Below are 23,955 nucleotides of genomic sequence, written 5' to 3'. Positions count from 1 at the left end.
TTGCCCTCTCCTTGGTTGCCATGTTGCAATGTTGCCCTCTCCTTGGTTGCTCTGTTGCTCTTTTGCTGTGTTGCCCTCTCCTTGGTTGCCATGTTACCCTCTGCTTGGTTGCTCCATTGCCGTGTTGCCCGCTCCTTGGTTGCCATGTTGCCCTCTCCTTGGTTGCCGTGTTGCCCTCTCCTTGGTTGCTCTGTTGCCGTGTTGCCCTCTCCTTGGTTGCCGTGTTGCCCTCTCCTTGGTTGCCGTGTTGCTCTGTCCTTGGTTGCCATGTTGCCATGTTGCCCTCTCCTTGGTTGCCGTGTTCCCCTCTCCTTGGTTGCCGTGTTGCCATTGAACTCTCCTTGGTTGCTCTGTTGCTGTGTTGCCCTCTCTTTGGTTGCTGTGTTGCTGTGTTGCCCTCTCCTTGGTTGCGATGTTGCCGCGTTGCCCTCTCCTTGGTTGCCGTGTTGCCCTCTCCTTGGTTGCTCTGTTGCTGTGTTGCCCTGTCCTTGGTTGCAGTGTTGCCCTCTCCTTGGTTGCCGTGTTGCTGTGTTGCCCTCTCTTTGGTTGCTCTGTTGCTGTGTTGCCGTGTTGCCCTCTCCTTGGTTGCCAGGTTACCCTCTCCTTGGTTGCTCTGTTGCCGTGTTGCCCTCTCCTTGGTTGCCGTGTTCCCGTGTTGCCCTCTCTTTGGTTGCCATGTTGCTGTGTTGCCCTCTCCTTGGTCGCTCTGTTGCCCTCTCCTTGGTTGCTCTGTTGCCGTGTTGCCCTCTCCTTGGTTGCCGTGTTGCCCTCTCCTTGGTCGCTCTGTTGCCCTCTCCTTGGTTGCCATTTTGCCCTCTCCTTGGTTGCTCTGTTGCCCTCTCCTTGGTTGCCGTGTTGCCCTCTCCTTGGTTGCCCTGTTGCCCTCTCCTTGGTTGCTCTATTGCCCTCTCCTTGGTTGCCGTGTTGCCCTCTCCTTGGTTGCCGTGTTGCCCTCTCCATGGTTGCCGTGTTGCCCTCTCCTTGGTCACTCTGTTGCCCTCTACTTGGTTGCCGTGTTGCCCTCTCCTTGGTTGCCGTGTTGCCGTGTTGCCCTCTCCTTGGTTGCTGTGTTGCTCTCTCCTTGGTTGCCGTGTTGCTGTTTTGCCCTCTCCTTGGTTGCTGTGTTGCCCTCTCCTTGGTTGCCGTGTTGCCCTCACCTTGGTTGCCCTGTTGCCCTTTCCTTGGTTGCTCTATTGCCCTCTCCTTGGTTGCCGTGTTGCCCTCTCCTTGGTTGCCATGTTGCCGTGTTGCCCTCTCCTTGAATGCCGGGTTGCCCTCTCTTTGGTTGCTGTGTTGCCCTCTCCTTGGTTGCCATGTTGCCATGTTGCCCTCTCCTTGGTTGCCGTGTTGCCCTCTCCTTGGTTGCTCTGTTGCTGTGTTGCCCTCTCTTTGGTTGCTCTGTTGCTCTGTTGCTGTGTTGCCCTCTCCTTGGTTGCCATGTTACCCTCTACTTGGTTGCTCCATTGCCGTGTTGCCCGCTCCTTGGTTGCCATGTTGCCCTCTCCTTGGTTGCCGTGTTGCCCTCTCCTTGGTTGCTCTGTTGCTGTGTTGCCCTCTCTTTGGTTGCTCTGTTGCTCTGTTGCTGTGTTGCCCTCTCCTTGGTTGCCATGTTACCCTCTGCTTGGTTGCTCCGTTGCCGTGTTGCCCGCTCCTTGGTTGCCATGTTGCCCTCTCCTTGGTTGCCATCTTGCCCTCTCCTTGGTTGCTCTGTTGCCGTGTTGCCCTCTCCTTGGTTGCCGTGTTGCCCTCTCCTTGGTTGCCGTGTTGCTCTGTCCTTGGTTGCCATGTTGCCATGTTGCCCTCTCCTTGGTTGCCGTGTTCCCCTCTCCTTGGTTGCCGTGTTGCCGTGTTGCCCTCTCCTTGGTTGCTCTGTTGCTGTGTTGCCCTCTCTTTGGTTGCTGTGTTGCTGTGTTGCCCTCTCCTTGGTTGCGATGTTGCTGCGTTGCCCTCTCCTTGGTTGCCGTGTTGCCCTCTCCTTGGTTGCTCTGTTGCCGTGTTGCCCTATCCTTGGTTGCAGTGTTGCCCTCTCCTTGGTTGCCGTGTTGCCGTGTTGCCCTCTCCTTGGTTGCTCTGTTGCTGTGTTGCCCTCTCTTTGGTTGCTCTGTTGCTGTGTTGCCGTGTTGCCCTCTCCTTGGTTGCCAGGTTACCCTCTCCTTGGTTGCTCTGTTGCCGTGTTGCCCTCTCCTTGGTTGCTGTGTTCCCGTGTTGCCCTCTCTTTGGTTGCCATGTTGCTGTGTTGCCCTCTCCTTGGTCGCTCTGTTGCCCTCTCCTTGGTTGCTCTGTTGCCGTGTTGCCCTCTCCTTGGTCGCTCTGTTGCCCTCTCCTTGGTTGCCGTTTTGCCCTCTCCTTGGTTGCTCTTTTGCCCTCTCCTTGGTTGCCATGTTGCCCTCACCTTGGTTGCCCTGTTGCCCTCTCCTTGGTTGCTCTATTGCCCTCTCCTTGGTTGCCGTGTTGCCCTCTCCTTGGTTGCCGTGTTGCCCTCTCCTTGGTTGCCATGTTGCCCTCTCCTTGGTTGCCGTGTTGCCCTCTCCATGGTTGCCGTGTTGCCCTCTCCTTGGTCACTCTGTTGCCCTCTACTTGGTTGCCGTGTTGCCCTCTCCTTGGTTGCCGTGTTGCCCTCTCCTTGGTTGCCGTGTTGCCCTCTCCTTGGTTGCCCTGTTGCCCTCTCCTTGGTTGCCGTGTTGCCCTCTCCATGGTTGCCGTGTTGCCATCTCCGTGGTGACTCTTTTGCGCTCTTCTTGGTTTCGTTGTTGCCCTGTTCTTGGTTGCCGTGTTGCCGTGTTGCCCTCTCCTTGGTTGCCGTGTTGCCCTCTCCATGGTTGCCGTGTTGCCCTCTCCTTGGTCACTCTGTTGCCCTCTACTTGGTTGCCGTGTTGCCCTCTCCTTGGTTGCCGTGTTGCCGTGTTGCCCTCTCCTTGGTTGCCCTGTTGCTGTGTTGCCCTCTCTTTGGTTGCTGTGTTGCTGTGTTGCCCTCTCCTTGGTTGCCGTGTTGCCCTCTCCTTGGTTGCCGTGTTGCTGTGTTGCCCTCTCCTTGGTTGCTGTGTTGCCCTCTCCTTGGTTGCCGTGTTGCCCTCACCTTGGTTGCCCTGTTGCCCTTTCCTTGGTTGCTCTATTGCCCTCTCCTTGGTTGCCGTGTTGCCCTCTCCTTGGTTGCCGTGTTGCCCTCTCCTTGGTTGCCATGTTGCCCTCTCCTTGGTTGCCGTGTTGCCCTCTCCATGGTTGCCGTGTTGCCCTCTCCTTGGTCACTCTGTTGCCCTCTACTTGGTTGCCGTGTTGCCCTCTCCTTGGTTGCCGTGTTGCCGTGTTGCCCTCTCCTTGGTTGCCGTGTTGCCGTGTTGCCCTCTCCTTGGTTGCCCTGTTGCTCTGTTGCCCTCTCCTTGGTTGCTCTGTTGCCGTGTTGCCCTCTCCTTGGTTGCCGTGTTGCCCTCTCCTTGGTCGCTCTGTTGCCCTCTCCTTGGTTGCCGTTTTGCCCTCTCCTTGGTTGCTCTTTTGCCCTCTCCTTGGTTGCCATGTTGCCCTCACCTTGGTTGCCCTGTTGCCCTCTCCTTGGTTGCTCTATTGCCCTCTCCTTGGTTGCCGTGTTGCCCTCTCCTTGGTTGCCGTGTTGCCCTCTCCTTGGTTGCCATGTTGCCCTCTCCTTGGTTGCCGTGTTGCCCTCTCCATGGTTGCCGTGTTGCCCTCTCCTTGGTCACTCTGTTGCCCTCTACTTGGTTGCCGTGTTGCCCTCTCCTTGGTTGCCGTGTTGCCGTGTTGCCCTCTCCTTGGTTGCCCTGTTGCTGTGTTGCCCTCTCTTTGGTTGCTGTGTTGCTGTGTTGCCCTCTCCTTGGTTGCCGTGTTGCCCTCTCCTTGGTTGCCGTGTTGCTGTGTTGCCCTCTCCTTGGTTGCTGTGTTGCCCTCTCCTTGGTTGCCGTGTTGCCCTCACCTTGGTTGCCCTGTTGCCCTCTCCTTGGTTGCCGTGTTGCCCTCTCCTTGGTTGCCATGTTGCCCTCTCCTTGGTTGCCGTGTTGCCCTCTCCATGGTTGCCGTGTTGCCCTCTCCTTGGTCACTCTGTTGCCCTCTATCTGGTTGCCGTGTTGCCCTCTCCTTGGTTGCCGTGTTGCCGTGTTGCCCTCTCCTTGGTTGCCCTGTTGCTGTGTTGCCCTCTCTTTGGTTGCTGTGTTGCTGTGTTGCCCTCTCCTTGGTTGCCGTGTTGCCCTCTCCTTGGTTGCCGTGTTGCTGTGTTGCCCTCTCTTTGGTTGCTGTGTTGCTGTGTTGCCCTCTCCTTGGTTGCCGTGTTGCCCTCTCCTTGGTTGCCGTGTTGCCCTTTCCTTGGTTGCTCTGTTGCCCTCTCCTTGGTTGCCATAGAGGCGTCTCTGATGATCAGAGCCTGTTTTCCTGCACATGTTCCCGTTCTTCCCCTCTCCGAGACTTTTTCCGATCCAGACGTTGGCCCTGGCTGTTCCTGGAGTGTTGGGGGCTTTCCTCCATCTTCCTCTCCCGCTGCAGAGCTCGCCGTCTTTTCTTCTTCTTCTGCGGGATAATTGAGTTGAAGAGGTTAAACAGAACCATCGGGCCCTCGCTGCGACTGAACGATTACATAAGTGGTCCTCTCAGCAGGATCCAGTTTCCTGAGCCATGGCGTGGTTTATAGATCTCTAACTCCACAAATCAAAGAGCTGCACATACACGCCGTTTACATGAGTGACATCATTTCCTGTTAGATTCTTTACGGCTGTTTTGTTCATTAAGGGGGCCCGTGTTTGCTCAGTAAATATCCAGGAGGTTTTATTGACTCTGGGTTCAGCTCTCCTCGCCGTTCTTTCTGATTTCTGTCAAATAAAAATGCTCCAAGAAGGGAATGCGTTGTTCTGGACCTGCACAGAAACATGAGACCAACCAACAGGCCTGATCCCAGAGGGCATCAGTCCCATAATGCACCACAGAGGGTCTCAATCTGGGGGGCAGGACCCCGCTGGGGGCCACATTTAAGACGTCAAAGGTCATTAGAGGAAGTGGAAACATGGTTAAGCTTCTGCCACAGAGGAGGTTTTATTTGTCCTGATATTATTTATACCACATGTCTGAAGGCCAGAAAGGACTTTTATTCTGAAATCTGACATCAAGAACCCCTATTTAAAGGCCAGAAAGGACTTTTATTCTGAAATCTGACATGAACAACCTCTATTTAAAGGCCAGAAAGGACTTTTATTCTGAACTCTGACATGAACAACCTCTATTTAAAGGCCAGAAAGGACGTTTATTCTGAAATCTGACATCAACAACCCCCGTTGAAAGGCCAGAAAGGACTTTTATTCTGGAATCTGATGTCAACAACCCCTGTTGAAAGGCCAGAAAGGACTTTTATTCTGAAATCTGACATCAACAACCCCTATTTAAAGGCCAGAAAGGACTTTTATTCTGAAATCTGACATGAACAACCTCTATTTAAAGGCCAGAAAGGACTTTTATTCTGAACTCTGACATGAACAACCTCTATTTAAAGGCCAGAAAGGACGTTTATTCTGAAATCTGACATCAACAACCCCCGTTGAAAGGCCAGAAAGGACTTTTATTCTGGAATCTGACATCAAGAACCCCTGTTGAAAGGCCAGAAAGGACTTTTATTCTGAAATCTGATGTCAACAACCCCTGTTGAAAGGCCAGAAAGGACTTTTATTCTGAAATCTGACATCAACAACCCCTATTTAAAGGCCAGAAAGGACTTTTATTCTGAAATCTGACATGAACAACCCCTATTTAAAGGCCAGAAAGGACTTTTATTCTGAAATCTGACATCAACAACCCCTGTTGAAAGGCCAGAAAGGACTTTTATTCTGAAATCTGACATCAACAACCCCTGTTGAAAGGCCAGAACAGACTTTTATTCTGAAATCTGACATCAACAACCCCTGTTGAAAGGCCAGAAAGGACTTCTATTCTGAAATCTGACATCAACAACCCCTATTTAAAGGCCAGAAAGGACTTTTATTCTGAAATCTGACATCAACAACCGCTGTTTAAAGGCCAGAAAGGACTTTTATTCTTGAATCTGACATCAACAACTGCTGTTTAAAGGCCAGAAAGGACTTCTATTCTGAAATCTGACATCAACAACCCCTGTTGAAAGGCCAGAAAGGACTTTTATTCTGGAATCTGACATCAACAACTGCTGTTGAAAGGCCAGAAAGGACTTTTATTCTGAAATCTGACATCAACAACTGCTGTTTAAAGGCCAGAAAGGACTTTTATTCTGGACTCTTACATCAACAACCCCTGTTGAAAGGCCAGAAAGGACTTTTATTCTGAAATCTGACATCAACAACCCCTATTTAAAGGCCAGAAAGGACTTTTATTCTGAAATCTGACATCAACAACCCCTGTTGAAAGGCCAGAAAGGACTTTTATTCTGAAATCTGACATCAACAACCCCTATTTAAAGGCCAGAAAGGACTTTTATTCTGAAATCTGACATCAACAACCGCTGTTTAAAGGCCAGAAAGGACTTTTATTCTGAAATCTGACATCAACAACCGCTGTTTAAAGGCCAGAAAGGACTTTTATTCTGAAATCTGATATCAACGACCACTGTTCAAAACAACTGGAACAAAACCTGAAAACCACCGCCCTAGACTTTTATTCTGAAATCTGACATCAACAATCCCTATTGAAAGGCCAGAAAGGACTTTTATTCTGAAATCTGATGTCAACAACTGCTGTTTAAAGGCCAGAACAGACTTTTATTCTGAAATCTGATGTCAACAACTGCTGTTTAAAGGCCAGGAAGGACTTTTATTCTGAAATCTGACATCAACGACCACTGTTTAAAACAACTGGAACAAAACCTGAAAACCACCGCCCTCGCCATCATTCAAACGGGAATCAATAAACAGTAAAACTGCTTTTATTTTCTGTTCCTGTTTAAAAAATAAAATAAATAATCAACAGTATTTTGTTGTTTATTTGTTCCAATCCTAAAGCAAGATCAACGGACAGAACACTGATGATGTAACATTATTTTATTCCGTGAGCCTCTACATGTAGTCTAGACCAGATCTGACGGCCCAGTATCAGGGGTTTGGACTTTTATTTTCTAGATAAAGAAGAACAGAGTGTTTCCTGTCTAGAGAGATCAATACTGATTGTGCTCCTTAGTCTCTGACTTAGTGTCTGCTGTCATGTCTGCTGTTACAGCAGAGCTGGCAGTAGCCCCCATCCTCCACCTCTCAGAGTCAAGAATCTGTCACAGATTTTCCTTTAGTCTGACTTAGTGTCTTTCTGCTGTCATGTCTGCTCTCAACTGTAGTAGCCCTCCTCCACCCCACAGACCAACACTCCAGCAGTCACTCTGACTTAGTGTCATTCATGCTGTCATGTCTGCTCATCTGATGGTGATAACAGCCCCAGACTCCTCCACCCCAGAGCAGAGGTCCTGGACCACCTGACTTAGTGTCATTCTGCTGTCATGTCTGCTCTCTGCTGTAGGTTAAGAATGTCCTCCATCCCAGCTCCTCCTTTACTCTGACTTAGTGTCATTCTGCTGTCAATGTCTGCTCTCTGCTGTAGTAGCCCTCCTCCATCCCAGCTCCTCCTTTACTCTGACTTAGTGTCATTCTGCTGTCATGTCTGCTCTCTGCTGTAACAGCCCTCCTCCATCCCAGCTCCTCCTCTACTCTGACTTAGTGTCATTCTGCTGTCATGTCTGCTCTCTGCTGTAACAGCCCTCCTCCATCCCAGCTCCTCCTCTACTCTGACTTAGTGTCATTCTGCTGTCATGTCTGCTCTCTGCTGTAGTAGCCCTCCTCCATCCCAGCTCCTCCTTTACTCTGACTTAGTGTCATTCTGCTGTCATGTCTGCTCTCTGCTGTAGTAGCCCTCCTCCACCCCAGCTCCTCCTTTACTCTGACTTAGTGTCATTCTGCTGTCATGTCTGCTCTCTGCTGTAGTAGCCCTCCTCCACCCCAGCTCCTCCTCTACTCTGACTTAGTGTCATTCTGCTGTCATGTCTGCTCTCTGCTGTAACAGCCCTCCTCCACCCCAGCTCCTCCTCTACTCTGACTTAGTGTCATTCTGCTGTCATGTCTGCTCTCTGCTGTAGTAGCCCTCCTCCACCCCAGCTCCTCCTCTACTCTGACTTAGTGTCATTCTGCTGTCATGTCTGCTCTCTGCTGTAGTAGCCCTCCTCCACCCCAGCTCCTCCTTTACTCTGACTTAGTGTCATTCTGCTGTCATGTCTGCTCTCTGCTGTAGTAGCCCTCCTCCACTCCAGCTCCTCCTCTACTCTGACTTAGTGTCATTCTGTTTTCTTTGTTTTATTCTTTTCAGTGTTCTAGTATCATTTTAACAGTAGCATTTTTCCAGTGTTCTTGGTTTCATTTTTTACAGTATTCTTAGTAACATTTTAATGATATTATTTTACTGTGTTCTTAGTTTAATTTTTTACAATGTTATTAGTTTCCTTTCTACAGTGTTTTTAGTATCATTTTAACGGTTTCATTTTTACAGTGTTTTTAGTATCATTTTAACAGTATCGTTTTTACAGTGCTTTTAGTATCTTTTAAAGTGTTCTAAGTTTCAGTTTTACAGTGTTCTTACTATAATTTTAACGGTATCAGTTTAACAGTGTTCTTACTATAATTTTAACGGTATCAGTTTAACATTGTTCTTACTATAATTTTAAACTGTATCATTTTTACAGTGTTTTTAGTATCGTTTGAACAGAATCATTTTTACAGTGTTTTTAGTATCATTTGAACAGAATCACTTTTACAGTGTTTTTAGTATCTTTTTTACAGTGTTCTAAGTTTCAGTTTTACAGTGTTCTTACTATAATTTTAATGGTATCATTTTTAGAGTGTTCTTACTATAAATTTAACATATCAATTTAACAGTGTTCTTACTATAAATTTAACGGTATCATTTTAACAGTGTTCTTCCTATAATTTTAACAGTATCATTTTTACAGTGTTCTTACTATAAATTTAACGGTATCATTTTTACAGTGTTCTCACTATAATTTTAAACTGTATCATTTTTACAGTGTAAAATGTTAACAGTACCACCTTTTACTGTGTTCTTATTATAATTTTAACGGTATATTTTACAGTGTACTTACTATAATTTCAACAGTATATTTTACAGTGTTCTTACTATAATTTTAACAGTATATTTTACAGTGTTCTTACTATAATTTTAGTGGTATATTTTACAGTGTTCTTACTATAATTTTAACAGTATATTTTACAGTGTTCTTACTATAATTTTAACAGTATATTTTACAGTGTTCTTACTATAATTTTAGTGGTAAATTTTACAGTGTTCTTACTATAATTTTAACAGTATATTTTACAGTGTTCTTACTATAATTTTAACAGTATATTTTACAGTGTTCTCACTATAATTTTAACAGTATATTTTACAGTGTTCTTACTGTAATTTAAACAGTATATTTTAGTGTTCTTACTGTAATTTTAACAGTTTCATTTTTTACAGTGTTCTGCTGTGACCACCCTCCTCCACCATGATTCAGTCTTTCAGTTCATTTATTCATTAAAGACCACATTTTTATTACAAAACTCTTCTTTATTGAAAATGAATAGAGAATCAAACATGTGAAACATCAACAGTTTATATACAGAATGATGAGTCTGAACACATTAAAGGGACAGTTCACTGTTTAATGAAGGAGGACGGAAACATGGCCGCTGTTTAAATCTGCTTCAGTGATGTCAGCGGATCAATAAAGTCAGAGACGTTCTCCATGTTTAAGTCAGGACGGTAGAACCGTTATCTAAGACAGACTCTTCTTTAGATCCAATATCACTGATCAATACTCTGATCAGTTATCAGGACATTTTAGGGTGATAGTTAAAGATGAAACAATGACGCTAACGAGACGATCCAACGATGACGAGGACAAGAAGAAGGAAGAGGATGGATGGATGGTTAAAGACACGTAAAAACGTCCCAGCTTTTATGGAAATGAATCTGCAAACGTATTACAAAAATACTTTCTCTCTCCATATACAAATAAAACTTTTCTGTGCAAACTGCAATGAAGACGACTCGTCTGAACACGTCGAGTGTTTGACTAGAAACGAGGCGATAATCTGAGGAAGAGGAGGAAGAGGAAGAGGAAGAGGAGGAAGAGGAGGAAGAGGAAGAGGAAGAGGAAGAGGAGGAAGAGGAAGAGGAAGGGGAAGAGGAAGAAGAGGAGGGAGAGGAAGAGGAGGAAGAGGAAGAGGAAGAGGAAGAGGAGGAAGAGGAAGAGGAAGAGGAAGAGGAGGAAGAGGAAGAAGAGGAAGAGGAAGAGGAAGAGGAAGACTTTGATGGTTACTGTGTCTCTGATATGTTAACGATGGTTTAAATGATCACCACCAGCTCTAATCAGCACAGTTACCTGTGAATGACCACCAGGAGGCGCCTTCACGCCAGTATCTATAACCAACGCCCACGCCAGGTCAGGGTCAGGGTCAGGGTCAGGGTCAGGGTCTGGGTCTGGGTCTGGGTCCACAGCTGCTCTTAGTGTCACCGGGAGGATTTTCAAAATAAAACCAACAGGGTTCGGTGAGGTCGCTGTGTTCAACTGTGTCCTTCACTGACCAATCACAACTAAGAGGAGGCGGGACTTCTAACAACAGCTCTATCAACAACAATGGTGGGCGGGACAGGCTGATGGACAGAGGGAGAACATGGAGAACAGAAAGAGACTGAAAATGACCTCAGAGAGGATGGGCGGAGTCCACACTGCTAGAGTGAACACTGGTGAGAAGAGATGGGGCGGAGCCAGCAGCTGTGGACATGTGACCTCCCGACCCCTCAGACCCTTTAGACCCGGTCTCTGTTCTGGCCCAGGATGGAGGATAACAGCAGGTTCATTCATGATAAATTTAAATCCTGGGACCTCCTGAAGTTTATCAGCGATTTTAACCGTTGATGTCTGACTGATCTGACTGATCTGATTGGTCAGATGGTTGTTCAGGTGATAGCGTAGTAACCAGGTGAGCAGAGAGACAGCAGAAGAACATCCCATAATACTCTGAGAGCAGAACTGTAATCTGATAAATAAAACATCTCTGTATGAAAACAGGAAGTACAGGGAGCCAGCTTCCCTTTGACAAAATAAAATACCTGTAATGTGAGTTAGCCCCACCCCCCCACAGAAGAACACGCCTCCCCGTCCTCCTCTTTGGCGTTGTGTGATGGTGATGCCGAGGAGGCGTGTCCTTGATTCCCTGACCCATCTGTCCTCTACATGTTTATACAGCACACCTGCAGGTGCCCCGCCCCCTCCACCGTCAGTCCTCTCACCACTTCCCAGGGATCGGCGTCCCGCACTCGTACCATGACACGTAGTTGATGTGGGAGTGGCCTCCGATCTGACCATAGTGGACGGGCTCCTGACGGACGGCGCGGTAGAAACCTGGGACAGGAAACGGATAACAGTTAACACCTGAGAGGTTCAAGAGAAGGTCCTCTGATTGGACAGATTTAAACCTGCTGAGTCTGCAAATAACTTTCTCACCAGGGCGAGAAGGCAGCTGGTCGGCTCTTAGCTGACGACCCGTCCGCCCGTCCAGGAACGAGTCCACGAACTGACAGTGATCCTCGCCAAAGCCCGACTGATCCCCGATGTTATAGAATTTACCTGAAGAAGGAAGGAAGCACAGACTTTCAAAATAAAACTCCAAACATTTTTAAGGTTTAATTCACTGATCTGGTTAGGGTAGGCGGAGCCTGTACCAACCAACCAACCAAGTGCTGCTGTGAATTTAAAGAACGATAACTAGCGAACACTGACTGTCGCTTGATCAACCAGTAATAACAGGGGCTGATGGGAACTGTAGTTGAAACGCCAGCAGAGTCAGCTGATGTCATGGAGAGGTTCTAAAGGGCTGAGGGGTAAACCGGTCCGGGCGTGTGATGTCACTCACCATTGAGCGAGTCGCTCAGGTAGATCTTATATCTGAGCGAGTTACAGAGCTGGACGCCCACAAACTTCCTGTACCACGTCCTCTTCACGTACTGCTTCCCATGGCAGTCGGAGTGGGCGTCAGTCTTAAAGGGAAACTGCGTCCAGATGGCGTCCTTACCTGTTTATAAACAGGAACTTGTCAGTTTAAATGTTAGTCTGTACGCTGATGATACGGCGGTGTTTCTGTGAGACTTACCAGAGACGTTCTCGCTCACACGAGGGTCGGCTTTGTCAAAGAGAACGAGAAAACACATTCAGTAGGGCAGGTTTCTGTTACAGAAGGTTTAAGCTCAGAGAAAGTCCAGGATAACCTGGACCAGACCAGAAGGTGGGGCTGGACTCAGTTACCATGGTGATGGAGCAGGTCAAAGAGAGCCAGGACCACTTAAACTAGACAGACCTGTTTAAAACTTTAAAGTCTGCATTTCTGTTTGTTTGTTTGTTAAATGTTGATCAGAGTAAATAAAGGATAAAATCACCTGACTCTGTGTTGAAAGAGACGGGGTCACTGGGAGGACCTTCACCCAGCTCGTTCTTCGGCTTCACCTTGAACTCATAACTAAAGAAACAAGACACAATCAGGCTTTAGTCAGGGTCATCACCCAGGAAGATTATTACATCATCAATGGAAGAGGACGGAATGTTCTACATGCTTTAAAGGATGACATCATCAAAGGCTGAGGACGGAATGTTCTACAGGCTTTAAAGGATGACATCATCAAAGGCTGAGGACGGAATGTTCTACAGGCTTTAAAGGATGACGTCATCAAAGGCAGACGACGTCATCTTCTAAAGCCTTCATAGGATGATGTCATCAAAGGCAGACGACATCATCTTCTAAAGCCTTCATAGGATGACGTCATCAAAGGCAGACGACATCATCTTCTAAAGCCTTCATAGGATGATGTCATCAAAGGCAGAGGACGGAATGTTCTACAGGCTTTAAGGGATGACGTCATCAAAGGGAGAGGACGGAATGTTCTACAGGCTTTAAGGGATGACGTCATCAAAGGGAGAGGACGGAATGTTCTACAGGCTGTGCTTCCTCTGGTTCTTGCAGCAGCTTTCTAGGTAAACATCTGACTGAACCTCTTCCCTAATGTTGCCAACTTATGTCCATTCATTCCCCATTCCTCCACTCTGATTGAATGGATTTGTTAAATCTTAAATACTTCAGAATAACCTTAAACCAGCAGAGGTCATCTGATTCTAAATGATAAGTGAAGTATTGATCATTGATCAGCCTTCCTCCATGCTGACTCTAGTTTTTGCTCCTTTCATTCAGTTCCAACTCCCTGTAGGTGACTCTAAAGACCGCTAGTATTTATTAAAGCTTAAGGCGTGCAGAGAAGCGTCTCAGTGAGCAGATTTACTCGCCGTCCTTCTCGCCACATCGTCTCCTGGTCTGCAGCCTCATGAAAACCTCAGAGAGCGTGACCAGCAGGCTCTGATTATTTTACCCTCCAAACGGCGGACCGCCTCGCTTTAAATCAACTCGAGCCACTTGGCTGACTTGACGTGTTTGGAAAGCTGAGAGCAGCTCGACTGGAGCGCCAAGCAGAGCGCCATCAGAGCGAGAAACAGATGGCGCACTGTCAGCAATATTTTAGCAGACGGTGTGTGTGCAGGTGATCTGATGGTGATGTCATGATGCCTGACTGGTACTGTAGACCCTTAGGTTGCCCAACCTTTGCTGAAAACTAGAGAGGAGTGAGGGTTTCACTCTGTTAGTTGGCAGAAACAGACAGGAAAAGCCAGGAATATCCCCAGCTTCACCAACATTCCATCCTCTACCTGTGATGATGTCATCCTTTCATGTCTATGAAACATTCCATCCTCTACCTGTGATGATGTCATCCTTTCATGTCTATGAAACATTCCACTCTCTACCTTTGATGATGTCATCCTTTCATGTCTATGAAACATTCCATCCTCTACCTTTGATGTCATCCTTTCATGTCTATGAAACATTCCATCCTCTACCTTTGATGATGTGATCCTTTCATGTCTATGAAACATTCCATCCTCTACCTTTGATGATGTGATCCTTTCATGTCTATGAAACATTCCACTCTCTACCTTTGATGATGTCATCCTTTCATGTCTATGAAACATTCCATCCTCTACCTTTGATGTCATCCTTTCATGTCTATGAAACATTCCATCCTCTACCTTTGATGATGTGATCTTTTCATGTCTATGAAACATTCCATCCTCTACCTTTGATGATGTGATCCTTTCATGTCTATGAAACATTCCATCCTCTACCTTTGATGATGTGATCCTTTCATGTCTATGAAACATTCCATCCTCTACCTTTGATGATGTCATCCTTTCATGTCTATGAAACATTCCATCCTCTACCTTTGATGATGTCATCCTTTCATGTCTATGAAACATTCTATCCTCTACCTTTGATGATGTCATCCTTTTATGTCTATGAAACATTCCATCCTCTACCTTTGATGATGTCATCCTGTCTATGAAACATTCCATCCTCTGCCTTTGATGATGTCATCTTAAATCTTGTAAAACATTCCATCCATGAGACTAACCACATTCCTACCTGCTCTCTGGTTTGAGGTTTTCTACTGCCGTGTGGGTCTGGTTGGTGGTCAGGATGGAGACCTGCTCGCCGTCCGGTCCTTTAGCTGTAGAGATGACTTCATACTCTAGACCAGACCAGACCAGACCAGACAAGACCAGATCAGATATACATGAATGAATAAATGAATGAATGAATGAATGAATGAATGTTCATCTCAAACTCGGTGGTGTCTCTGGCGTTCGTACCTGTGGTGTCGTTGTCACTCTTCTCCCAGTCCAGGATGATGAAGGATGGACATCCCTCCACCGTTACCACGGTCAAGTTAGAGGGCGGAGTCTTGGGCGGCGCTGTCACGTTTGCCTCGCTGCGTTCGTCTTCGGGGAAGTAGTTCAGAGAGGAAGTGATGGAGCAAGGCTCGTCGGGTTTCTTTCCTGTTTGGTAGACCACATGAGGAGCTGGACCAGGAGAGACGAGGGGGTTAGTCATGGTTAAAGTTAACAGGAAAGGGTTTTTAAGGCTCATCCTGGTCTACATCTGATGAAACACTTCAGTCTAACTTGTCTTAAAGGTCCAGTCTGTCTTTACTGAAGTCTTCTGTTGAATCTGACTGAAACCTAGATGATGCGGTTGTACTTGTAAAGATAAGACACTGTCTGTCTTCACTCATGGCGTCATGGACGCCGTGGTCGCTCACCAACGTAGCGTTTCTTCCCCAGAGCGTCGACATCAGACGTGGGCTGGGATTTGAAGAGTTCAGAATCCTCCCAGCTCTCCTGACGGCTGACTGGAGACAGAAACACACATCATTCAGCTTCTCAGGGAACCAGAGAGTCAGGACTGATCAATAATCAGGGCTGATCAGGACTGATAGGGACCTACTAGGTCCAGTGAAGCATGAATGTATTGATCTCTGTACCATAGATGGTCTACCTGCGGTGGTCAGGGGAACAGCAGTCGTAGTCGTCGTCTGCTTGCGTTCCTGTTTGGTGGGTTTGGCGGTTGCTGGAGGTAGTTTGGGTTTCAGGATGGGCAGCTTGTCCGTCTGCTTCAGATTGTTGACTTTATCTGATGGGACAAACATCAGCAACCAGAGATCGATCAATCAGTTCTGATAGAGGCCAGGTATTGATCAACCTCAGAGGACAGACCAGCTTTAGACCTCACCAGTGTCTCCAGGTTTCCCCACGAGGTTGGGTCTTTTGTTGAGAGGGATGGAAAGACGAGGGGGCGATCCTGCAACAGACAACAGATTTATGAAGTCACTGACTAAACCCTGAAAGACTGGAACGTTTGATATAGAACACTCTTAGAGAACAGACGACAGATTTATGACGTCACTGACTAAACCCTGAAAGACTGGAACATTTGATATAGAACACTCTTAGAGAACAGACGACAGATTTATGATGTCACTGACTAAACCCAGAAAGACTGGAACAGTTTATATAGAACACTCTTAGAGAACAGACAACAGATTTATGATGTCACTGACTAAACCCAGAAAGACTGGAACAGTTTATATAGAACACTCTTAGAGAACAGACAACATATGTGTGACGTCACTGACTTAACCCAGAAAGACTGGAACGTTTTGTATAGAACATGCTTAGAGAACAGACTAAAGACTCATTACGTCACAGACTAAACCCAGAAAGACTGGAACAGTTTATATAGAACACTCTTAGAGAACAGACAACAGATTTATGACATCGCAGACTAAACCCAGAAAGACTGGAACGGTTTATATAGAACACTCTTGGAGAACAGACTAAAGATTCATTACGTCACAGACTAAACCCAGAAAGACTGGAACGTTTGATATAGAACACTCTTAGAGAATAGACAGCAGATTTATGACGTCACTGACTAAACCCAGAAAGACTGGAACGTTTGATATAGAACACTCTTAGAGAACAGACAACAGATTTATGACATCACTGACTAAAACCCGGAAAGACTGGAACGTTTGATATACACTTTAGAACACTTTTAAAAAACAGAAGACAGATGTGTGACGTCACTGACTAAACCCAGAAATACTGGAACGTTTTGTATAAAACATGCTTAGTGAACAAACAGCAGATCAAGATGTCACTGGCTAAACCCAGAAAGACTGGAACGGTTTATATAGAACACTCTTAGAGAAAAGACAACAGATTCATGACGTCATTGACTAAACCCAGAAAGACTGGAACGGTCTATATAGAACACTCTTAGAGAACAGACAACATTATTTTGACATCACTGACTAAACCCAGAAAGACTGGAAAATTTTATATAGAACACTTTTAAAAAACAGACAACATATGTGTGACGTCACTGACTTAACCCAGAAAGACTGGAACGTTTTGTATAGAACATGCTTAGAGAACAGACAGAAGACCAATGATGTCACTGGCTTAACCCAGAAAGACTGGAACGGTTTATATAGAACACTCTTAGAGAACAGACAACAGATTTATGACGTCACAGACTAAACCCAGAAAGACTGGAATGGTTTATATAGAACACTGTTAGAGAACAGACAACAGATTTATGACATCAATGGCTAAACCCAGAAAGACTGGAACGTTTTGTATAGAACATGCTTAGTGAACAAACAGCAGATCAATGATGTCACTGGCTAAACCTAGAAACACTGGAACGGTTAATATAGAACAATTTTAAAAAACAGACAACAGATGTGTGACATCACTGACTAAACCCAGAAAGACTGGAATGTTTGATATAGAACATGCTTAGAGAACAGACAGCAGATCAGTGATGTTACTGGCTAAACCCAGAAAGACTGGAACAATTTATGTAGAACACTCTTAGAGAAAAGACAACGGATTCATGACGTCACTGAATAAACCCAGAAAGACTGGAATGGTTTATATAGAACACTCTTAGAGAACAGACATCAGATTCATGACGTCACTGAATAAACCCAGAAAGACTGGAATGGTTTATATAGAACACTCTTAGAGAACAGACAGCAGATTCATGACGTCACTGAATAAACCCAGAAAGACTGGAACAATTTATGTAGAACACTCTTAGAGAACAGACAGCAGATTCATGACGTCACTGAATAAACCCAGAAAGACTGGAATGGTTTATATAGAACACTCTTAGAGAACAGACAGCAGATTTATGACCTCACAGACTAAACCCAGAAAGACTGGAACGGTTTAAACAGAACACACTGATCCTAATGTAGTCTTTGACAGACTGAAACTCGTGTTTTCCGGCTCTCTGCTCTCTAATCTCCTGAAAATCCGTCTCTCTCTCCCCACAGAGAACCTGATACCCGTGTCCAAATTCTAAATGAACCTGAAAACATGAACAGTCCGGTTTTACTGGATCCAGAACCTGCAGCCAGTTAGGCCCCCCAGACCCAGACCCAGACCCAAAGAGGAGCCAAGATTGTACCCAATCACAGCCGAGCTGACTCCAGGACATAGAAGAGCAACAGAGCGCTGAAACACAGACACATGTCTGACGCTTATCACGCCCACAACGCTCGCAGTCAAGCAGGAAGCACAGGCACATGAACGCGGCGCCGCTGCAGCATTTGAAGGATCCAGAAGGTTCCAGAAACCTCATCAGGCCGGGTTTCTTCTGTCGGGGTCAGCAGCAGGAAGCAGAGCGCTGAAGCTTCTCAGCTAGCAGCTAGCAGACGCTTCACATGGACCAACCATGCAGGCAGCAGAGCCAATCAGCACGCAGCATCAGCAAGCTGAGGTCAAAGCTGTACCAACCGTGAAAACGCTCCTTTAACACGGGACTCGAACGCCCGAAAACGTCAGGAGAGTCGGACTTCTTCTCCTCCGATAACGAGTTATTAACTGCAGGAGAGGAGGGAGCACACAGGCTTCACTGATCAATACTTTAACTGATCAATTAACAAACACTGATCAATAAACAAACACTGATCAATAAACAAACACTGATCAATAAACAAACACTGATCAATACTTTAACTGATCAATAAACAAACGCTGATCAATACTTTAACTGATCAATAAACAAACACTGATCAATAAACAAACACTGATCAATACTTTAACTGATCAATAAACAAACACTGATCAATACTTTAACTGATCAATAAACAAACACTGATCAATACTTTAACTGATCAATAAACAAACACTGATCAATAAACAAACACTGATCAATACTTTAACTGATCAATAAACAAACACTGATCAATACTTTAACTGATCAATAAACAAACACTGATCAATAAACAAACACTGATCAACACTTTAACTGATCAATACTTTAACTGATCAATAAACAAACACTGATCAATAAACAAACACTGATCAATAAACAAACACTGATCAATACTTTAACTGATCAATAAACAAACACTGATCAATAAACAAACACTGATCAATACTTTAACTGATCAATTAACAAACACTGATCAATAAACAAACACTGATCAATACTTTAACTGATCAATAAACAAACACTGATCAATAAACAAACACTGATCAATAAACAAACACTGATCAATAAACAAACACTGAGCAATACTATAACTGATCAATAAACAAACACTGATCAATACTTTAACTGATCAATAAACAAACACTGATCAATAAACAAACACTGATCAATAAACAAACACTGATCAATACTTTAACTGATCAATAAACAAACACTGATCAATACTTTAACTGATCAATAAACAAACACTGATCAATAATCTATACTGGTCAATATTTAAAAACCCCAGGACCCTCCTCTAGCTAAAGTCCAGACCCCTGGACCCTCCTCTAGCTAAAGTCCAGACCCCTGGACCCTCCTCTAGCTAAAGTCCAGACCCCGTACCTAAAAATGAAAAACTAAAAAAAAAGTTAGTTTCTTGATTCTTGTCATAAAATCAGTTTTCTACAGTCCTGGTTCTACAGTCCTGGTTTCTACAGTCCTGGTTCTACAGTCCTGGTTCTACAGTCCTGGTTTTACAGTCCTGGTTCTACAGTCGCGGTTCTACAGTCCTGGTTTTACAGTCGTGGTTCTACAGTCGTGGTTCTACAGTCCTGGTTTCTACAGTCGTGGTTCTACATTCGTGGTTCTACAGTCCTGGTTTCTACAGTCCTGGTTCTACAGTCCTGGTTTCTACAGTCCTGGTTTTACAGTCATGGTTCTACAGTCCTGGTTTCTACAGTCCTGGTTCTACAGTCGTGGTTCTACAGTCCTGGTTTCTACAATCCTGGTTTTACAGTCGTGGTTCTAAAGTCCTGGTTTCTACAGTCCTGGTTCTACAGTCCTGGTTCTACAGTCCTGGTTCTACAGTCCTGGTTTCTACAGTCCTGGTTTTACAGTCCTGGTTCTACAGTCCTGGTTCTACAGTCCTGGTTCTACAGTCGTGGTTCTACAGTCCTGGTTTCTACAGTCCTGGTTCTACAGTCCTGGTTCTACAGTCCTGGTTTCTACAGTCCTGGTTCTACAGTCCTGGTTTTACAGTCCTGGTTCTACAGACGCGGTTCTACAGTCCTGGTTTTACAGTCGTGGTTCTACAGTCGTGGTTCTACAGTCCTGGTTTCTAAAGTCGTGGTTCTACAGTCGTGGTTATAAATTCCTGGTTTGTTAAGTCGTGGTTCTACATTACTGGTTTCTACAGTGCTGGTTTCTACAGTCGTGGTTCTACAGTCCTGGTTCTACAGTCCTGGTTCTACAGTCCTGGTTCTACAGTCCTGGTTCTACAGTCCTGGTTTCAACAGTCCTGGTTCTACAGTCGTGGTTCTTCACTCCTGGTTTCTACAGTCCTGGTTCTACAGTCGTGGTTCTACAGTCCTGGTTCTACAGTCCTGGTTTCTACAGTCCTGGTTTCTACAGTCCTGGTTCTACAGTCCTGGTTTCTACAGTCCTGGTTCTACAGTCGTGGTTCTACAGTCCTGGTTTCTACAGTCCTGGTTTTACAGTCGTGGTTCTACAGTCCTGGTTTCTACAGTCCTGGTTCTACAGTCGTGGTTCTACAGTCCTGGTTTCTACAGTCCTGGTTTTACAGTCGTGGTTCTACAGTCCTGGTTTCTACAGTCCTGTTTCTACAGTCCTGGGGTCTACAGTCCTGGTTCTACAGTCGTGGTTCTACTGTCCTGGTTTCTACAGTCCTGGTTTTACAGTCGTGGTTCTACAGTCGTGGTTCTACAGTCCTGGTTTCTACAGTCCTGGTTCTACAGTCGTGGTTCTACAGTCCTGGTTTCTACAGTCCTGGTTCTACAGTCCTGTTTCTACAGTCTTGGTTCTACAGTCCTGGTTCTACAGTCCTGGTTTCTACAGTCCTGGTTTCTACAGTCCTGGTTTTACAGTCGTGGTTCTAAAGTCCTGGTTTCTACAGTCCTGGTTCTACAGTCGTGGTTCTACAGTCCTGGTTTCTACAGTCCTGGTTTTACAGTCGTGGTTCTAAAGTCCTGGTTTCTACAGTCCTGGTTCTACAGTCCTGGTTCTACAGTCCTGGTTCTACAGTCGTGGTTCTACAGTCCTGGTTTCTACAGTCCTGGTTTTACAGTCCTGGTTCTACAGTCCTGGTTCTACAGTCCTGGTTCTACAGTCGTGGTTCTACAGTCCTGGTTTCTACAGTCCTGGTTCTACAGTCCTGGTTCTACAGTCCTGGTTTCTACAGTCCTGGTTCTACAGTCCTGGTTCTACAGTCCTGGTTTTACAGTCCTGGTTCTACAGTCGCGGTTCTACAGTCCTGGTTTTACAGTCGTGGTTCTACAGTCGTGGTTCTACAGTCCTGGTTTCTACAGTCGTGGTTCTACATTCGTGGTTCTACAGTCCTGGTTTCTACAGTCCTGGTTCTACAGTCCTGGTTTCTACAGTCCTGGTTTTACAGTCATGGTTCTACAGTCCTGGTTTTACAGTCGTGGTTCTACAGTCGTGGTTCTACAGTCCTGGTTTCTACAATCCTGGTTTTACAGTCGTGGTTCTAAAGTCCTGGTTTCTACAGTCCTGGTTCTACAGTCCTGGTTCTACAGTCCTGGTTCTACAGTCCTGGTTTCTACAGTCCTGGTTTTACAGTCCTGGTTCTACAGTCCTGGTTCTACAGTCCTGGTTCTACAGTCGTGGTTCTACAGTCCTGGTTTCTACAGTCCTGGTTCTACAGTCCTGGTTCTACAGTCCTGGTTTCTACAGTCCTGGTTCTACAGTCCTGGTTCTACAGTCCTGGTTTTACAGTCCTGGTTCTACAGACACGGTTCTACAGTCCTGGTTTTACAGTCGTGGTTCTACAGTCGTGGTTCTACAGTCCTGGTTTCTACAGTCGTGGTTCTACAGTCGTGGTTCTACAGTCCTGGTTTCTACAGTCGTGGTTCTACAGTCGTGGTTCTACAGTCCTGGTTTCTACAGTCGTGGTTCTACAGTCCTGGTTTCTACAGTCCTGGTTCTACAGTCCTGGTTCTACAGTCCTGGTTTCTACAGTCCTGGTTTTACAGTCGTGGTTCTACAGTCCTGGTTTCTACAGTCCTGGTTTCTACAGTCGTGGTTTTACAGTCCTGGTTCTACAGTCCTGGTTTCTACAGTCCTGGTTCTACAGTCGTGGTTCTACAGTCCTGGTTTCTACAGTCCTGGTTCTACAGTCGTGGTTCTACAGTCCTGGTTTCTACAGTCCTGGTTCTACAGTCGTGGTTTCTACAGTCCTGGTTCTACAGTCCTGGTTTCTACAGTCCTGGTTTCTACAGTCCTGGTTCTACAGTCCTGGTTTCTACAGTCCTGGTTCTACAGTCGTGGTTCTACAGTCCTGGTTTCTACAGTCCTGGTTTTACAGTCGTGGTTCTACAGTCCTGGTTTCTACAGTCCTGGTTCTACAGTCGTGGTTCTACAGTCCTGGTTTCTACAGTCCTGGTTTTACAGTCGTGGTTCTACAGTCCTGGTTTCTACAGTCCTGTTTCTACAGTCCTGGGGTCTACAGTCCTGGTTCTACAGTCGTGGTTCTACAGTCCTGGTTTCTACAGTCCTGGTTTTACAGTCGTGGTTCTACAGTCGTGGTTCTACAGTCCTGGTTTCTACAGTCCTGGTTTCTACAGTCCTGGTTCTACAGTCGTGGTTCTACAGTCCTGGTTTCTACAGTCCTGGTTTTACAGTCGTGGTTCTACAGTCGTGGTTTTACAGTCCTGGTTTCTACAGTCCTGGTTTCTACAGTCCTGGTTCTACAGTCGTGGTTCTACAGTCCTGGTTTCTACAGTCCTGGTTTTACAGTCGTGGTTCTACAGTCCTGGTTTCTACAGTCCTGGTTCTACAGTCGTGGTTCTACAGTCCTGGTTTCTACAGTCCTGTTTCTACAGTCCTGGTTTCTACAGTCCTGGTTTAACAGTCGTGGTTCTACAGTCCTGGTTTCTACAGTCCTGTTTTTACAGTCCTGGGGTCTACAGTCCTGGTTTCCATAGTCCTGGGGTCTACGGTCTCAGGCTCAGTCAGGATCCTGTAGGCGATTTGATAAATCTGGTTTTCCTCTGGACGTTACGTAAGAAAAACAAACCTGCTGAAACAATCAGTGAAACAGGAAACAGACGCTCCCCGGAAGAACAACTGGAACCCCCACCACAATCACAAAGACAGACACTCAGCCCCGCCCACTGCCCCCCACTCCACCCCCCGTCCCACCACACCCCTGCCACCACCACACAAAGCGCAGTGACATCACCGCGGCTGTTTCTGGACTCATACAACTACTGAGTCTGAGCCAGGACAGGAGACAGAGCTGTGGATGGATGGAGGATGGATGAGGGACGGATGAAGGATGGATGAAGGATGGATGGAGGATAGATGGAGGATGGATGGAGGATGGATGGAGGATGGATGAAGGATGGATGGAGGATAGATGGAGGATAGATGGAGGATGGATGGAGGATAGATGGAGGATAGATGGAGGATGGATGGAGGATGGATGGAGGATGGATGAGGATGGATGGAGGATGGATGAAGGATGGATGGAGGATAGATGGAGGATTGGATGAAGGATGAATGGAGGATAGATGGAGGATGGATGGAGGATAGATGGAGGATGGATGGAGGATGGATGGAGGATAGATGGAGGATGGATGGAGGATGGATGGATGAAGACAGAGGAATGAACATGAACATTAAACCCCACAGATAGAGACAGAAACACGGCGGTGCTGTAGGTGAAGAGGCTGCAAAGCGACTGACAGGTTAATGGAGACGATGGTGAGACACGTAGAGACAGACGAGTCTTTTACCGAGTCGAGGTCTGGACCATAAGGCTGGTCGAGGTGGGGCGAGGCCCCCCCGCTGAGGCTGTCCGTTAACTGTGGGGAGAAAAGCCAGCGTTACGGCGGGAAAGGAGGAGCTTATCGAGATTGAACCCGACAGGACAACAACCAATCACATCCTGATGTACCGCTTTATTCTGAAGGAGACAGGAAGTCTGGTGTGGGCAGTTATCAGGAGAAAATCTCTTTTTACCAGTTCAGAGATGTTTTTGATGTGTGCTTCCAAT

At 46.1% G+C, this 23,955-nt stretch overlaps 1 protein-coding gene across 6 annotated transcripts in view; it reads right to left on the bottom strand.

Moving 5' to 3' along the window:
• Positions 1-9,593: 9,593 nt before the first annotated feature.
• Positions 9,594-23,955, bottom strand: part of LOC121505964 (target of Nesh-SH3-like) — a 42,913-nt gene continuing 28,551 nt past the window's right edge. For 4 of the 6 annotated variants that reach the window (XM_041781412.1, XM_041781416.1, XM_041781413.1 and 1 more), the window contains 12 exons: positions 23,696-23,764; positions 18,242-18,328; positions 15,663-15,731; positions 15,429-15,563; positions 15,193-15,282; positions 14,744-14,953; positions 14,517-14,622; positions 12,430-12,509; positions 12,147-12,176; positions 11,910-12,068; positions 11,501-11,623; positions 9,594-11,398 (listed from right to left, as the gene is read on the bottom strand). In XM_041781412.1, coding sequence (XP_041637346.1) covers positions 11,283-11,398; positions 11,501-11,623; positions 11,910-12,068; positions 12,147-12,176; positions 12,430-12,509; positions 14,517-14,622; positions 14,744-14,953; positions 15,193-15,282; positions 15,429-15,563; positions 15,663-15,731; positions 18,242-18,328; positions 23,696-23,764 — 1,274 coding nt within the window. In that variant the 3' untranslated portion in view covers positions 9,594-11,282. The remainder of the gene's footprint in view (positions 11,399-11,500; positions 11,624-11,909; positions 12,069-12,146; positions 12,177-12,429; positions 12,510-14,516; positions 14,623-14,743; positions 14,954-15,192; positions 15,283-15,428; positions 15,564-15,662; positions 15,732-18,241; positions 18,329-23,695; positions 23,765-23,955) is intronic. The other 2 variants (XM_041781414.1, XM_041781418.1) reach the window with 2 other exon arrangements.

This window comes from Cheilinus undulatus, linkage group 24, assembly GCF_018320785.1.
Source record: "Cheilinus undulatus linkage group 24, ASM1832078v1, whole genome shotgun sequence".
Classification (NCBI taxonomy): Eukaryota; Metazoa; Chordata; class Actinopteri; order Labriformes; family Labridae; genus Cheilinus; species Cheilinus undulatus.
This window is presented reverse-complemented; position numbering and strand designations above follow the sequence as displayed.